This window comes from Lepidochelys olivacea, assembly GCF_965140295.1.
Source record: "Lepidochelys olivacea isolate rLepOli2 genome assembly, chromosome: 3".
Lineage (NCBI taxonomy): Eukaryota > Metazoa > Chordata > Testudines > Cheloniidae > Lepidochelys > Lepidochelys olivacea.
The window spans coordinates 30318006-30336461 of NC_140413.1; the positions used below are offsets into that span (position 1 = coordinate 30318006).

The 18456-nt window shown below is 39.2% G+C and overlaps 1 protein-coding gene across 1 annotated transcript in view; it reads left to right on the forward strand.

Annotated features, from left to right (window-relative positions):
- The window catches only part of NOL10 (nucleolar protein 10), a 91111-nt gene that overhangs the window by 13855 nt on the left and 58800 nt on the right, over positions 1-18456 (forward strand). Inside the window, exons 5-12 of the mRNA XM_084624567.1 lie at positions 302-339; positions 4147-4283; positions 5888-5953; positions 6558-6618; positions 7195-7280; positions 7662-7740; positions 9739-9888; positions 13557-13623. Of these exons, the coding sequence (XP_084480693.1) occupies positions 302-339; positions 4147-4283; positions 5888-5953; positions 6558-6618; positions 7195-7280; positions 7662-7740; positions 9739-9888; positions 13557-13623 (684 nt within the window). The remainder of the gene's footprint in view (positions 1-301; positions 340-4146; positions 4284-5887; positions 5954-6557; positions 6619-7194; positions 7281-7661; positions 7741-9738; positions 9889-13556; positions 13624-18456) is intronic.

Genomic DNA, 18456 nt, shown 5'->3' on the forward strand with positions numbered 1-18456 from the left:
TAACTAGCATCTAACTAGACTGAGTCAAAAAAGATATACTTGAGTATTATTTTAAGGAAAATACATTGTTTACAAGAATGATAAAACATTACGAGATGCTACATGTGTATCTCTAAGGCTTTAGAAAAGCATATGAAGATTGTATTTGATCATGTAATTAAAGATTGCATACATAATGCATTGATGTCAGTGTGAACTACTTACATGATGAAAGTTAAGCATCAAAGATCTAGGTCACTGTTTGTAAATCATGTTTACATAATTTGATTCTTAAACTTCCTTTATTCCTCCTCCTCCCCAGTGGTTACATTTGATATTTTATCAGATGATTACTCAAAGGTATGTTTAATATTTTATTTTTAATGTCTATTGAGAACTGAATTATTTTAGACTTCTATGTATTAAAGGGATACTGCCAATACAAACTTTTGAAGTTGATGAGTTAAAAAAATGAAAGTCCAGTTTCTTTAAATAGCATGTCCTGACTCTTTAAAATGATCTTTAAAATGTTTTATTTTTTTCTGCCTCTGTTGTTTGGATGTCTTCTCCTGAATAGTCAGGATACAGGACAAAGAACAAAACTGGAAGTTAATGCAAAGTTTGGTCAAAAATACAAAAAAATGAAATGTGAAAAAGAAGGAAATGTCTTTACTAATTTCTTTCAGTTATAGACATTTTAGGCTTCGTCTATATTAGTAACAGTGTATTGGGTATGCGTACCTATATGCCTCAGTGACTAGCAGGCTGCGTCCACACTGCAGTGTACAGCTACACATGGCAGTGGATGGTCCTCTCCTCACTGCTTCTCCCCTTTCCCTGCTGCCAGAGCCTTCAACTTTGACAGGGAAAGCTCCCACAGCAGGAAAGGGGCAAGGCAGTACATTGCTAAAAATAGCAGGGTAGATGTGGGAGGCATTTTTCAGGTGTGTAAAGAGCTGTGTAGGATAGATACTCCCGCGGTTCTGGTGCATCTTTACTCGCCTAAGCAGTTCCTCACCATCTACAGTACTGTTTATACTCGTGCTAGGGGGCTATTCTCTACACACCACTGTAAATATAGACATAGCTTTAGTCACAGTCATTCACAACTACAAGGTAGGTACAAATTTTTCGGACAGAAATGTGATTTTTTTTCAGATTGACTGTTCCTTTAAATGTGAATGTATTTAAGGTGCTGATTGATCAAGTTGTTAACATGTGTCTAATGTTAAGCATGTGAGTAATTTTGTTGACTTCAATAAGACTACTCAGATGTTTAAATTTAGACATATGCTTAAGTACCTTGCTAATCAGGACCTCAGTTTCCCTGGACAGACATTGCCATTTTATTGGATACATAATCTTGTTGCTTTTCTAGATTCAGAATGTCTAAAATTCTGCCACCTGCTAGATAACTAAGAATAACTGTGTCGGCATTGAAGGGGAAAAGGAGGGAACTGATTCTATGAGTTACAGCAGTCTTCCACCTGCTTTCTCTCTAAAGGTACGTCTACACTATGGAGACTATACTGGCATAGTCCAGTAGTGTAGACGCAGCGTACATTGACAGAAAGGGGTTTTCTGTTGGTGTAGGAACACCTCGTCCTGAGCGATGTTAGCTACATTGATGGAAGCGCTCTTCCATTGACATAGCTGTGTCTACACTGGGGTTTATGTTGGCATAGCTGTGTTAGTCAGAGGTGTGATTTTTTTTTTCATACCTATGACCAATGTAGCTTTCTAGACAAAGCCTAAGAGAAAATGCTGGCCATCTTAAGGACTGAAAAAGAACTTGTGAGGTTATCAGAAGACATTTTTGTTTACAAATTAGTTTCCTGTCTGGTTACTAAATATAGTCTTGCTTTTTTGTGTTTAGCTGAAATTGCCAATATATTCAGATGTAGAAAAACTATCTAGAGAACTTGTCTAACTCCATATTTTCCTTGTTGTATGTCTTTTTTTAACTTTATTATCCAAAAACATACTATATAATCAATAAGGAGAAAAACTGAAAACCAGTCCAAATAATCCTACCTACTTTAAATTAGCAAAAAAAACTAGGAGTACTTGTGGCACGTTAGAGACTAACAAATTTATTTCGGCATAAGCTTTCGTGGGCTAAAACCCACTTCATTCGCCCACGAAAGCTTATGCCCAAATAAATTTGTTAGTCTTTAACGTGCCACAAGTACTCCTAGTTTTTTTTGCTGATACAGACTAACACGACTACCACTCTGAAACCTGTCACCATTTAAATTAGTAGTTCATTCAAGATATTTTTAATCAAAGAGGCATTACTCTGGAAGTATTTACTATTGGATGTTTTTATGACTCACTGTGTAGGTTTAGTAAGGAATGGTGTTTTTGTTCCCTGACCTTTTCAAAGAAGGTTGTCTTTCCATTTGTCTGTTACCCGTAGCAGTAGCCAGATACATTAGGGAAGTTGATCTTGTCATCCAGTGGTTTTATTCTCTAGGAATAACTCAGTGGTGGCAGAAACTGACATGATGCTAAGGGAAAACTAATATAAAAAAGTTCCACTGAGTTGGATCTATTTATTAATAAAGGAAAACCTGAGTGTTTTCCGTTCCAGTATTGTAGAGACTTTCCAAAAATATCTAAAACAACAATTATTAGAGATTGAGGGAAACTTCAACATTTGTATGTCCTTTAATTACTCTGAGCTTACTTTATGGAGGCATGAAATTTGATTGTGTTTTATTTTTTAGGTACATTTTGAAAAGTCTTTAAAAATTCTTTTTGTGTGGGAAGTAAAGGAGGATGAATATTCAGATTTGTCCTTGAAAATAAACTGCATCTCTGCTCCCCGTGAGAGTGATCCTTTGATGTCTTTCCCCCTTTCCTTCTGTCAGTGGACTTAAAACATGCTGTTAAAGCTTAAATTGAATATGATCTCATTTTGCGTTAATCTCTTTAACTTATTTTCTGTACTGCTCCATGCTTCAGAAACTTCCTTTAGTTTTACTAGACTGTCGAGTTAGAACAGAAGAGATTCTAGTTAGACTAGAGAAGAGAATTGACCTGGGCATCGTTGTAAAAAGCTGAATGAAGAGCTCTGCTTAATGTGCAGCTGTGGTCAAAAGCCAAGCAAGATGTTAGGCTGCATGAGGAATTGGATGGAGAATAATTTGGAAAATGTTGTTATGCCATTATATAAATGAATGAGGTGGCCTCATTTGCAATATTAATCACCCACATTGTAAAAAAATAAATAAATTGCAGAATGATCAAGGATGTGGGAAAACTATGTTGAAGAGAGATTGAAAATATCTGGATCCTTTATGTTAGAAAGGAGATGAATAAGAGGGGACATGATAAAATTATGTAAAATAATTAATGGTCTTGAGGATGTAGATCAGGAATTTCTGTTCTCCCTGTTTCATAACTCAAGAACAACAGATATTCAATGAAATTAAAAGGTGGCAAATTCAAGTAATTTTTCGCACAACCTGTAGTTGAATTCTGGAACACATTGCCACAGGAAATTGTTGAGGCCAAGAATTTAGCAAAATTCAAAATAAGTTTGGACTTCTATGTGAATAACATGAATATCCAGAGTTGCTATAATTAATGGTAACAAATTGTGGGGAATGGATATTCAACCTCTAGCTTCGGGGTTTAAGTCAGTCTCTAGTTCTTGGATCATGAGACCTAATGTATGGGGCAGATTATCTTGCATCTATCTGCTGCAGCATTCTTACACCTTCCTCTCAAGCATCTGGTGTGGCCACTCTCTGAGACATGAAACATGATATCAAAGGTGCACATCAGTTAGACATCGGTCCTTCCCTTCAGGGAGTGGTGATGGTAGGGGAGCTGTTCATATATGCATACAAATTTCAGACAAATGAACAGAAAATGCCACCACCATTATGCAACTTTTTAAACGCATGTGTAAATTTCACTAAAAACATTGATCAAAGGCTACAGAAATCATTTGGAAAGATTCTCTTCAAATTAATTTATCAAAATCTCTCCCCATACCCAATGAAAATAGCGAGTCAGGATCAATGTTAGTAAATTTTACCACTGGAAAAATAACTGGAGTTTTCTTTAAAGAAAAGAGTAACGAGGGTGGGGAAGGGGAGGAAACCATCAGAAAAACAACCAACCAACCCCCAAATCCTTTCTGCTTTGTGTTTTCAGATTGTTTTCTTGCAGTGTGACAGATACGTTGAGTTTCATTCACAACATGGCCGTTATTACAGGACAAGAATACCAAAGTTTGGTAGAGATTTCTCCTACCACTACCCATCATGTGACCTGTATTTTGTAGGAGCAAGGTATTGATCCAGATGGGCTGGTCTTTGTTTTCATTTTTCTTAGGACTGTTTGTTTTTTTTTCTTCAAGTATAAAATGAAGCTAAAAATATACTGTAAAAATTGACAATTCCATCTACATGCATAGTGGAAGATACTATTCTTCGGTGAAGAGTAGAAAATGTTGGTGATAGAAAATCTAAGTTGGTTCATTAAACAGAAGACTTTACAAAATTAATTGCAATAACACTCAGGAAGGAAAAATCATACACAAATACTAATTTGGGAATAACTCTGTAGACAATAATACTGCAGAAAAAGATCAGGGGAGGATATTGGATCACAATTTGAATATGGGCCAACAATGCGATGCAGTTGCAAAAATGGCTGATATCATTCTGGGGTGTATTTACAAGATTATCATATGTAATATATTGGAGATAATTGGCTCTCCTTGGCACTGATGAGACCTGAGCTGGAGTATTATGTCCAGTTCTGGGCGCCATACTTTAAAAAGATGTGGACAAATTGGAGAGAGTCCAGAAGAGAGCAAAAAAACCAATAAAAGGTTTAGAAAAACCTGACCTATGAGGAAAGGTTAAAAAAACTGGATACATTTAGTCTTGAGAAAAGAAGATTGATATGTCTTCAAATATGCGAAGAGCTGTTATAAAGAGGAGATTGATTGATTGATTTCCATGTCCACCGAAGGTAGGACAAGAAATAATTAGCTTAATTTTTAGCAATGGAGATTTAGGTTAGATATTAGGAAGCACTTTCTATAAGAGTAGTTAAGTTCTTGAATAGGGGACGCTGTGCAATCACCATCACTGGAGGCTTTTAAGAACAGGTTGGACAAACACCTAGCAGAGATGGTGTAGACATACTTGGTCCGGTCTCAGCACAAAGGGCTGGGCTAAATGTCCCCTCAAGGTCCCTTCCAGCCCTGCATTTCTGTGATTCTTTAAGTCCTTTCATTTCCTTAGTCTGTTACCATTGGATAGTTCTATGCCCAGTTACATTATGTTTTTGAAAATAGCTGTCAAAAATTAGAACACAACATACTGTCATGTTAAATCATGTGTATTATGTAATTTAAAAATCAGAAAAATCCAAAAGTCAATTTATATTTTTCCATGTTTGTCCTTGTTGATGATTTTGTTATAATTTTACTAAATTGAGTTAAATTGTGTAAAAGCATGAATTATAGAGTCCCTAGGAAGGCAGGGGAGTGAAAGCCATATGTAGACCTTCAAAGTTTCAAACCAAGATGAATAGTTGGTTGTGGGTTTTTTTTAAGGAAATAATTTATATTTTATCTATAAAATAAATAACAAACAACAGAAAATGCTGAGAGTTGCTAAGGTAACATATTAGAAAATTAACACATTCCTTATCTGGGAAGGTGTAGTTTTTAGTATAGTACCAACACTTTTTGTTGGTGAATATTTGGAGATGGGAAGAAAGATTAGTCGGGCATAGGAGTTTCCCTGTGCTATTCAAATTAAGTTCTGAAAATTTATATTTGCTGTAAAAATGAGATCTAAACAAGAATTGTCTTATGGTTTTCACTCATTTAAAATATGCAGCATTTAGAGAGAAATAATTAACTTTAGCTTCTTTGTAGTTCTGAAGTATACAGATTAAATCTGGAACAAGGAAGGTACCTGAATTCTCTACAAACAGATGCTTCGTAAGTAACTACAGTTTATCATGTTCATTACAATTTTTCCAGCAGGGGGAGCCAAATATTTATCTTGCTCATTATCAATAGCACATTCCATGTGCAATCCAAATGCACTTTAATGTAAATAAAGGTATATAGTTAGGAGGAAGCATGGTCAATTCTGAGCTTCATACTTTAAAAAAATCTTCGCTCTGACAGTTTGACATGTTCAGTTTATTTCTATGGATATTTTTTAATTGTCTAATCTGCTCTTTAAAATAGATTTTATGAAACTTCCTTTTGATTAATGTGCCCTCATATAACCATCCCCAGTGCTCTTCTGTCTAGCGATCATATGTTGGCTGATATCTTGCAGTCTTCATGGCAGAAGTGGGTCTTGAGAAGGGACTTGGAGGAGGTGATAGACTTGTAAATCATTTCAGGGAAGATTTCAAGTACAAGAGGGGATGAGAAACAATAAGATATTTATGGAAGGAATGAATAAGCAGGCAGTTGAGGGTGGGATTGTTGGTAGGATCTTGGTTTTGGGATAAGCGTGATAATTAAAATTGTTGTAGTTCTTCTAAGTCATTTTGTGGGTCATTAAACTTTGCCCCTCTTTCTATTCTAGAGAGAATAATGTCTGTGACATAAATCCCATACACTGCTTATTTGCTACTGGGACAGCTGAGGTAAATGTTTAAATTAACCTTAACTGTGGTAGTATTTCTTTCTCATTTCTTGGTGATCATATGCAGATCATAGAAGTGAATCATAATATATAGCTGAAGAATTAATTTGATCTAATGTATTACGTTAAATGTGAATTGATTAAGATGTTGGACAGCATGGCTGTTTTCAGAGCATAATGCAAACACAATTTCTTGCACTATATTGGATGTGGAGACACTTATGATTCCACAAGAAAACAAAGAAAATAATCATCACATTTAATTTTAAAATATAGACATATGTATAACTTAAGTAGCCTACACATATCCTGTTACTATTTTAGGATTTAACATTTTAAAGATATTCAGATCTGATCGTATTTTTTAGAAAAAGAAGAAAACTAAAATGTGGCAATTAGCATGTGATCACTTAAATCCAATTCTTCCATGAGCTGGTCACCTTTACAATTAAAGTGGCTTGTCAATAGATCCAGCATCCTCTATAATTTTGATTTCTGGTTTCTGACAGGTCTAAATAATTGCACTGTAATCTTGAATTATATATTTTTTGTCATTAATTGTTTATTCTGTATTTAGGGGAAAGTGGAATGCTGGGACCCTAGAACAAGAAATCGAGTTGGTGTGTTGGACTGTGCTTTAAGCAGTGTAACAGCAGATACAGAGTAAGTAATGATTGGCTGTTAGTGCATAATGTTAGGTCCTGATCCTACATTCCAGTCCTGCTACACATCAGTAATCTCATCAACGTTAGTGTGTAAATGCTGTAGAATTGATCCTTTATCTGGAAAGTTAGGTCTCTTATTTCATTGGTCTGACAGGCAAAGGCTAACCTTTAAAAATGCACATCAACACAATGCTTGTGAAGATGAACAATAATATTTCTGAAAAATGCATGTCATTGGTGTCCCCATTAGTTTTTGTATCTAATTTCTGAGTATATAAATAAACATTCAGTATTTTAAGCCATTAACTGTAGGCATTTTAGCAAATATTCACAGTCTTTACTAAAAGGAAAATATAATTATAAACATTGTTCTTTTCAGGATAGATGGCTTACCATCTATTTCAGCACTGAAGTTTAATGGAGCTTTGAATATGGCTGTTGGCACATCCACTGGGCAGGTAGGCGTGCTGTTGAATTAACTTTCTTTGCCGTAGATCTTGAGAGATACAGTTCTTGTACCAAAGACCTGGATCTTTTCAGACATTCAGTATAGTTGTTCTGAAGCCAGTTTGTACTAGCGAAGGAGTAAAATATACACAAACAAACATTTTTGTTTGCATACAAGATAGTAATACTCAACCTTAAGGCACAGAGTAACTGCATCAAGAGGAATTAAAGAGCTACAAAATAACAATGTAGTGATGTCCTAATGGGATGGCACAAAATCTCCCCCACATGCACAACATCTCAGTGTAACTTTTGGTTGACTCAGTAGTGTGAGGAAGTTACTGTTTTTTGTGGTTCTTCAGCTGTTCAATTCGATGTATCATATCCACTCTCCTCCTACCCACCTCCTGGCTATTGTAGTGAAAGGGGTTATTTTTCATCTTTCTTCCAACTGCTCCTGGGTGAAGTTAGGGATTGGCCAACTCCAGTTCATTGATTCAGTATTACTTTGGCTGTCCATGTGTAGTGCAGTGTTACAATTTCTTCTGTCTTCAGTATTCTGTTTGACTGTAGAGCCCCAGGTTGAGTATTGTTTGTGTACATCTGCTTTCTGAGTACCTGTTCTGTATGTTTTGAGAGAGCCATTCACCTGAATGCTTGGGGTGCAAAGTCTAATGTTGCTGAACCAGAAGAATATTTAGTACTGGCATAGCTCTGCTCATGTGTAGAACTGGGTGCTTTACAAAGGTAAGTTAGCATTAGTCTCCACACTTTACATTTAGGAAATTGAGACACTGTCCAATGCCCGATGGCAGATCAGTGGGAGAGCCAGGACTAGAATTTAAGTCACCTGAATCCCAGGCCAGGGTTCTTACCTACTGGACCACATTACTTCCCATAAAGGGAATGTGAACACTAATCTTTTCAATGAAAGAGTGAAAACGAAATTCCCAGGTAGTAAGTTGATTAAAAATTGCTAAATCCCAAGGGGCTTCTAAGAACCTGAGTTACATATTTTACTTGAAGTTACCTTGCCTTATCACCATCTTGTGCCATAAAGGAAAAATAGCACTGGAATACACTAGGCAGATGACAGCACAGATAACACTTCATTTTCGGTATTTACTAGGAAGTATGGTAAATGCTTACGTTCATATATAATTATCATAGTACTGAAGCATCCGTGTGGTATTGGTTTAAGACAGAGGTGGGCAAACTATGGCCTGCGGGCCACATCCAGCCCGCGGAACCATCCTGCCCAGCTCCTGGCCGGGGAGGCTAGCGCTAGCCCCAGCCCCTCCTCTGCTGGCTGCGCCGCCATGTGGGCAGTGCTCCAGGCGGCAGGGCTGTGCGCTCCTGCAGCGCAGAGCAGCAGTGTGTCTAGCTCTGGCCGGGCGCCACTGCTGCCAGACATGCTGCTCTGAGCAGCATGGTAAGGGGGTGGGAGGCAGTCAGGGGACAGGGAGCAGTTGGATGGGGCAGAGGTTTGGGAGGGATGGGGGGCAGGGAACAGGGGGGTTAGATGGGGGGGTCCCAAGGGGTGGTTATGGGCGGGGGTCCTAAGAGGGGGCAGTCAGGGGACAAGGATTGGGGGGTGGTTTGGATGGGGGGGTTTTTGAGGGGGGCAGTCAGGGGGTGGGAAGTGGGAGGGGGCAGATAGGGGGCGGGGCCAGGCTGTTTGGGGTGGCACAGCCTTCCCTACCCAGCCCTCCATACAGTTTCGCACCCCAATGTGGCCCTTGGGCCAAAAAGTTTGCCCACCCCGGTATAAGAGATTAATTCAGAGTAAACCAGGCTTGTTTCATAAACAATAATCCGTTCAGAACTTCAACTGCTTCTTAGTTATATTTTTACAGACTTGTCTAAATACAAAAGTTGTACCAGTTTAACCTAAAGGTGATGTTGTACAAATTTAGTTTAACCGGTACAACACTGAGAGTAGGCCAGGTCTAGGTTGAACCCTCTTGATTAGATAGTACAGGGCATTCCTGTTGTCTTTATTTTTCCAGGTTTTGTTGTATGATCTCAGATCCAGTAATCCATTAATAGTCAAAGATCACCAATATGGCCTGCCTATTAAATCAATCCAGTTCCAGGATCCATTAGATTTAATAATATCTGCAGATTCACGAATTGTAAAAATGTGGAACAAGGACACAGTAAGTCTATTAAATTATTTTTCTTAATTTTGTTCGTGATTTGAACTTATGTCTTATGTCTGCATTTCAATATAGTGAGGTATTTTTGTGTATCCTAATTTGCTTAGTATTGTTAGATTCTGTTTGACTTTACAAACACAGCCTTGGGAAAATCTTCAGTAAGCTGTTGTGTATTCAGATGCACAGACTGTTTTCAACAGTTATATAGTTGCTTATAAGCCTTTTTTAAAAAAAAGTAAAGGTCTAAAACATATGTAAAATTGGTGAGATGTAAAAAAAACAAAACACAAAATGTTTTCCTTCCTCTGTCCTTTTGGCACAAAGTCTGTTTTGCCCAAAATGCCCTTAATTCATTTCTAACCCCTGTGATCAACATTCTGTAATTCAAGGAGTCAGATGCTTATATTTATATAACTATGCCAGTACAAAGAAGGAGAAATTAAGCCTACATGCAAATTGCAATGTGCAATATGTTATATATTGCATTAACTGACTCATTTACAGTAGATCTTTTTAACCTTATAAGCTTAAAAGGCAGAGATACAGTTGAGCTCTCAGCCTGAATATCCATATGATGCAGGAGATGTCATGTTTGTTGGATGTGTGACCATCTCTTTGTCTTAATCTGTGCATTCATACTAATATTCTGTAAGGAATTTACTATGCGCAAATTAGCAGATCCATAATAGCGCTGTTGTAACTTAGTTTCATTTCAGGGTCTTGCATTATTTGCTGTTTTTCTCTTACAAGTGCTTGCATTACAGTCCTCAATGACTCACTAGCTGTTCTGCTCCTGTACTCCTCTTCTGACTTGATGATGGACTTTATCAAGAGAAGTCACAGCCCATTCAGTAGTTTCCAAATGCTTTATAGCCTATTTCAGTCAGTCATCTAGGGTTGCACTATTATTTCTCCACCATAGGAAAACTACTTGCCTTTACAAACACTGCGAGGCCTTTTAGGTTCACCAGCTTTCTTACAGTTTTCTATGATCACACATGGGTTGGTTGGTAACAAGCCCCTTTGCAGTAACTGTATAGTTAGTTACAAGGCTTGATAAATCCTTGACTAGTGTGTAAACACCAGTGCTAGCCTCTCTCCATTTTTCTTAATTTCATACATTTCTCTCAACGACCGTTAAGCACTATAAAACTTAGTAGGTGGCTCCTGAGGTGGGAAGAGAGAGAGTTTCTTACTGCAGGAGGCAGCGCTGGGTTTGGACTCTTTCCTAGAGTGGGTGCCAACTGGCCCCACCTCCACCAGATGTTGGTTCCTGAATATCTCTGTCTGAGTGCCAACTGTGCAGAGGGAGGTTGGGGTGGAGAGTCTCTGGCTTTGATACCAGAGTAGCCCCGTGCTGAGACGTGCCTTCAGGTGGGGAGCGGGAGGCTTTTGTCTGCTGAGATGGGGGTGGGAGAATGCTCTTCTGTTAATCATCAGGAAAAGACCAGAAGTGGGTGGGGTAACAGCATTCGCCTGGGAGGTAGGTGCGACTGCTGCAGGGAAGGAAGAAGAGACGAGAAATGGGATCCAAGTTTGCTCTGCTTTTGTCCCTCATTTTAGAACACTGAGGACGTGTATGATCATGCTTTTAGTACTATGGCCTAAGTCTTAGAGGCTTCTTTCTTACTGGCTGTCTTTTAGGTGCTTTTATAAGCAAACATATCTGTGCTGTCTGGGTTTTCCCACTCTTAAAATAGTCTTGCTTCTGAGTCCCTCTAAATTTGCGCAATAATTCTGGATTCAGTGCAAAACAGGTTCTGACCATTGTGGTCATTAAAGCTCACTTGGCACGTTTCAGGTGAGTAGGAGTAGATGTGCCATTTCTTCAATGATAACAGAAAGGGAAAGAATAATAGGAATAACTACAAGCTGGCAAGGAAGGGTATGAACCAAGTGGGTGCCAAATGGCTATTTCAGGGCTACAGCTGCTTTTCTCTGTCCAACTCAAAGGGCCAGTCATCATAAAATTATTCTGGGAAAGTTTTCTATGAACGAGTGACCCTGTAGTCTGTGCAGTCGGAGAGAGGTACTTGCAGAGAAGGGACTGAATTCCTACATTTTCAAGCAAATCCTTTGCCTTTAGACATCCGCATCTTTGGTAGTAACCTAATGCTTGAAATATTTTTATGTATTAGAATTTCAAGCGCTATGTTTCACTGTGTTTTTTGCTCATGTTTCTATAATGAAAACGGAGACGGACATCAACTGCTTCCCTCATTCAGTGCCCTGCCACACACGGTAGTTTCATTGTCCAGGCACCATTCTAATTGGTAATCACATTCTTCCTAGCTAAATTCCCCCTGTAGATTCTACATACAGTTTTCTTCACTTTGTCTAAATTGATGTGTAGTGTTGCTATGTGTTGTTAAACAAATCACGTTCCACTCAAGAACAGGCTGTCTTTCAGTTACGGGTGAAGTGATCGGCATATATCACTCATGTATCTCAGTTCGTGGTTGAGGATTTGAGATCCTCAACTGAACGGCATTGTATAAATGCCAAGTGGTATTAAATGGCTATTTATGATATAAGATTATACCCAGAATATACTGTATACCTAGTTTTCACCTCTGTAATTAAGAAGCAGGTTTGGCACCCTTCTATGTCAATTTGTTAGAACAGGCAGAGGCTCATTCCTTCTATGCTGTCAGTAAAGGGATCCATTTTAAAATATTTAAAAACAAAACTTTTTTTTTTAATTAAAAAACCAACAGTTTGGGTCACAAAATTATTTTAATGCATATCTTGCCTATCAGTGGGATTATGTGTAGCAACATGAACTGAAAAGGTTGTTCAACAGATCTTACCCTTTTCTTAATGTTGTACAGCATTGTTTCCTGTTTATCTATTTCTCCTGTTCTGTTACTTTGGATATTTTTTAAAATAGTATCCTCTTGTCTTACTTCACTATAGTAGTTTGGCTGTAAACTGAGATGTGTCTTCTTTTTTTTTCTTTTTTCTTGATATATCAAGTCAAATTCCTGAAGAGACACACAATCCTTAAACTGCGAACTTTTAATATCATTATTAAATCACTATTAAACTCTATTCCAGTCTTTCTAAGTTACTTACCACTGGATCCTTTTATTCAGACCTCTTTAATACAACGTTAATAAATTACAGGTAGTGTAAAGTGCTATGCCATGCCTTAATTTACACACAAGAATAGGGTGGGAGAACCAAAGCCCACACCCAACCTGTCATTTCAGCTCTCTAGTATAGATGGATTACTTATTAAAATGAGACTACATAGAACTGGCACATTCAAACTTTGCCGAAACGAGGGCTACATTGGCAATTTGCCTTGAACCTGAGGGCCCCATCCAACTTAAATAAAATGGAGTAGATTGCTGATATCCCCATCTTCAATGCAGCAGTTCCAAAAGGGAGATTACAAGTCCCAGCATGCAGTGTTGTATTTTGAGTTGAGCAACCGGTAGGCCACATATTCTTATTGAAGAGCTGGTCAGCCAGGGGCTACAATGTAGAATTCCTTGAGCTGCCTTTGCCATCATAGTGCAAAGCCTTGTTTGTACCATGCCTTGCCTGCTGTACTCTTCCACTATATTTTTAATTTCCATAAGGGCTACTTTTTAATCGGTTTGTTTTATTGAACTTTGTAATTGCATCATTTGAAATCTAATGTTTTCTTCCTACTATTTCAGGGGAAAATATTTACTTCCATGGAGCCAGAACATGATATCAATGATGTCTGCCTTTATCCTAATTCAGGTATTTAAAATACCCTACATACCTATTACATTCAACAGGTAAAGCACCTCCTGCCTCAGGCTGTGATCTCCTTAGCTGTCATAGTGATGGAGAGTCAGGCTTGGTTGACTTTGGTTGGTAGACTTTTTATGGAGCTTAGTGTGGTCTTATTTGTATCCTCCTTTCCTCTGAGTCGGTAATGAATCAGTGGACACTATGGTTATAGGCCACTGTACTGTCATTCGGAGGATCAGCTGCTTTTGGCCATTGAAAATCCCATGCCATTTTTCATAAGAGTAGTGGTTTTAGCTCTGTGTCCAGGCCAGGACATAATTTGAGTAAGGAAAGTTTTCTTTTCAGAACTGGACAAGTTTTTTTTTTCATCAGTGTTTTGACAAAAAAAAAAAACAACACATTTAAAATGTTTGGGTTTTGTCATAATTTCCCATTTTAAAACCGACAATTTTGATTGTTTTGAAAAAGAATAATTTATTTTCCCATTCTGTCAATTCTCCATTCCCACAGATGTTTTTTCAGTGTGTGTGGAAAATTAGATGGGTGGGGGAATCTCAAAAAATTAAATGTTTGAATCTCAAATGAAAGGTTTTTTATTAGTGTTTTTTGTTGTTGTTGAAAAACAAAACAAATTTTTGAAAATTTTGGTCAGATTGGTTCTTTGGCAGCAGGCATATCCTTTGATTCACTATTGTTTTGCGGGAGGGTAAGAGGACTGACTGTTTTCACAGTAAAATCTGCTGTGTCATTGGCGTGTTAAGTCATGACGATGACAATACTGTGTTACAATTCAGTTTGGTCTTGCCTGTTATACGGCAAGCCAGCTCTGCTATAGTTAAGATTCAGGTGCACTTTATAATCTGCATGTCTACTTAGAAATTTACTATGCTTCATAGAGGTGTAGGTGGTGTTAGTTGTCCTTGTTTGGGCTCAGAAGAGTAAGGGGTTCCTGAGATACAGCCCCCTTGGAAAAAACAGCATTTTACAAAATCTGGTTCTTATAATATTTTTTGCATGCACACCTGGGACTCTACCTACGTCTCTGATCATCCTCCAACTGATCTTAGTCTGTATTTATCTCACCTAGTGCATGGCACCCATTGCTTCTTTGGGGAAGCAATATTGACGAAGTTATTAAAGAAGAGTTTAGATCTCTAGAATGGCACATACCAAAACTATCAAGTCAACAAGATTGAAATACAGATGTGCAGCAAAAGTAGGACTAGAGGGTTTCCAGACACCTTGTTGACAGTATCTGGGTAGCTGAAGAGAAGATGCTGTGGTTATTGAACAGAGCTACACCCATGCACTGAGAGTTCAAACCCTAGCCTTATCAGGAATCTGAGAATGATCTGTAGGCATACTGCTACTGTCTGTCTCTGTCTCTGTTAAGGGTTTTTTGACTTTTGGGAAATGTGCCCTGTAAATTTAGAAGGAGCTCTGTTTTCTGAATGATAATCAATTACACGTGCCCTGCATAAATATATTAGAGTAATTGCTGGGTACTTGCTACTTTTCCACCTGGGGATTATTATAGCAGAGTGCTAGCATTGATTAACTGGAAGGAAGATGAAAGGCCTTTAGGATAATGTAATCATGTTTCCTGAACAATGAAACTGAGTGTCATTAAAGGAAACCAGGTCGCAGGATCATTTGATCAAGGTGTACCTGATACACAGCCCTCTCATACAAGGTGCTTATAACATTGTTAGATTCTTATAACTTTGTTGGTGCAGAGCTAGGGAATACAAGGGGTCAGAGCAGTAAGGTGGAATGTAGGAGGATGTTGGAGTATTGCTGGAGGTCTGGGGGATGAGAGGGCAGAGGAGAGGGGTTTAGGTGATGAGGGGGATAAATGGAAGGGCGGTAGGGACAAGGGATTGTGGGTGTCAGGCCAAGAGGAGGGAGTGGGGATTAGGGATGGTAGGACGGATGGGTGGCAGGAAGTGGGTGGGGGATTAGAGGTTGGAGGCTTGTCAGCTTCACATTCTCCCCTTCTGTGTTCTGAGTCCCTCTCCCTGTTCCCCTGTGTGTGCCAGGATCTGGGGAGATCTGAGGCTGCCTTCCTTCCCCCCATGTGTGTGCTGGAATGTGGGTTGGGAGGGGAGTCTGCCCCTCTCTGTATCCCCCCATGTGACCTGGTATTTGCAGGGACCATGGTTCCCCTGGAGGATCTGAATTCCTCTCTCTGTCCCCATGTGTGTGCCAGGATGCAGGGGGTGGGAGGACCCTGTTCCTCTGCGTGGTGAGCTGAGAACAAGCATGCATGGAAAATGCACCAAGTATACAGTGCTGAGTCCAGGATGGGGAGCGGCAAGGAGTATCTGTCCCTCCCCTCAGAAAATGTCCCCACTGACTCCATGCTAGTACCTATACTGTTCCTGCAGCCTCTCCCCAGTTCCTCAGTCTGCAGCTCCCACCCTGACACCTGGCTCGCCACGGGAGGACTCTTGTGGAGGGAGAACCAGGCCGTCTTGGACAGCAGAGACGGACAATGAGAAGATGGCACAGAGGGAGTGAAGGGATTAACAAGCAGCCAGTGCATTCTGTGGCCAGTGTAATTGTTGACAGGGATCCAGAGGCAGTGCAAAGGGAGTGCTGGCCTGTGGTACATGGGGATGCTGAGAAATAATTTTTTTTATAAAAACAAGGAAATTAAATGTCCCCAACGTCCATTACCTCATAATTAAGATTGCCTAGTGGAGCCTCGTACCTTTCTGGAACATGGAGGCTGGCTAAACTTCTGAAAACCAGAAAATAGAGTTACAGTAATGCAAACTTCTGAAAACTAGGAAGCAGGGTTAAGGTGCAATCCATTGCAGTCTTAACTCTGCCCTTGGAGTGCTGCTCCAATGTGCCCATAATATGCCTACTAACAATCTGCCTTTGCAGTTAGTGCAGAACACTCAGGGAACAGGGCACATGATTACTGTAGCACAGAGTTTAATACTTTGTTTGCTAAAGCAAAACTTGTATTCGGGTGAGGGGTACTAGCCAGGAGCTACCTATACCTGCCCTGCACTCAAACACAGCCTTCTCCACAGACACAACAAAAAACTTGCTAAAGTGTACAATCCCTTTGTCCTTTTGCACAGGATTCCATCAAACACTGTACTTTCATTTACCCCTCATTAAACCTACAGACCACTTTCACATCCCACCTCACTATGGCAAGAAGGGCCCCTATGCACCACTACTCACACAACTTCAGAAGTAGTGCTGAAATGAGGCATACTGCATCCCTCAGGCTACACACGCACCTCTTTCCTTTTATATCACACACAGGGAGTGCCTTGGAGAGAGGCTCAGATCACTCCTTCTGTATATCTCCTTAAATCACAATCACAGTTTTGCCAAGCTACTCAGCTAATCCCTCCGCCACTCGATACAACTTCTCATAACATAATGAAGGCAGCTGGAACGCATGCACATAATTCCCAGTGACTGTTGCCATCTCGGGGGTGAGGGTGCAGAGTTAAGGTTGAGTTGGCATGTACCTTATCTGTACTTCCTGGTTTTCAGAGGTTTATATTCGGCCATTCTCCACGGTTTTGGAGGGCATGAGGTACCACTGGCCACCCTTAACTCTTCGTTATCTAAGTTGTGTTAACTAAGTTTTTGGGTATATAATATTGATTGAGACATAATCATATTTCCATTAAGTAGAAGTCTCTCTGCCCCATCTGCTTCTGTTCATTGCAAGTTTCTAAAGAACTTGTTTTTTTCAAACAGGCTCCAAATTAATACTTCCCATTGAAAAGAGAGTTCTTGCTTATTCCAGTCTGTGAAATCTCTTGCATATAAGAAGATTAGTCTAGTCTGTGGTTTGATAGGTGTGTCTCTGTTCTCATGAAAGATGGTCAAGGCTAACAAGCTGAGACAGCAGAAACATGCATAAGAGACTTCTTTGATCAAGACTCTCTTTTTCTGTTTCTCAAATTTCCCCTATGGTATACACCCAGGTACTGTCCCTGAGACAGTTTCCTCCTCTAATTGTTGGTGGAAACTTCCCAAGATGCTTACCTTTACTGTCTTCTTTGAAGCATTAGGCATAATTGGTAAACTGCTTCTACCGTTCTGTCTTTGGGGTTTTCCCTGTTCACTGAATGAACGGTTTTTCCTTTTCTAGTGGTAGTGAAATGCTAATGCTCCAAGGCACTGTTAATCCATGAAATAACCATAAATCGTTCTGGTTTTGTTTAGGTTGCCCGTAAACTTTTCTGCACTTGGTTTTTAACCTTGCTACTGTGACTCTCTTGGTGTTCCAGAAATATTCAGCCCTTTTTCGGTCTTCTAGAGTCCAACTGCATTGTGTATTTTTAATAAAGGGATTGTCTGGAAGGGATTATCCCCACCCATATTAATTGTGTGCCTCTATTTGGGTATAAATTGTATTTCTCCCCTCTGGCTACATGATGATTGATTGCATTATTCATAGTCTCAGTGGAATCTTTTAGAATGTTTTTAGGTCAGAAAGTTATCTAAATTGATTGCCCCCCCCACACACACAACACACACTCCCCTTCATGCTTTTTCTTATTTGTATTATTTAAAGGTCATTTATGTAGGAAAGTCAAATGACATAAATGCAGAAATATATGCTGAATGTCCTTACCTACTAGTTTGGGGGGGAGGGGGAGGGAGGGGAGAAGTATAGCATATCATTTGTCACATCAAGTTTGTACAGAGCCTGTTGCCAGTTCTGGGTTTGCTTAGATTTAATAATACTTGACACTTGTACCTCACTTCTTGTCTTCAAAGCATTTCAGTTTGCACAATACCTCCATAAGAGTAGGTATTTCCCATTTTAAAGTTGCACAAATTGAGGTACAGTGATAA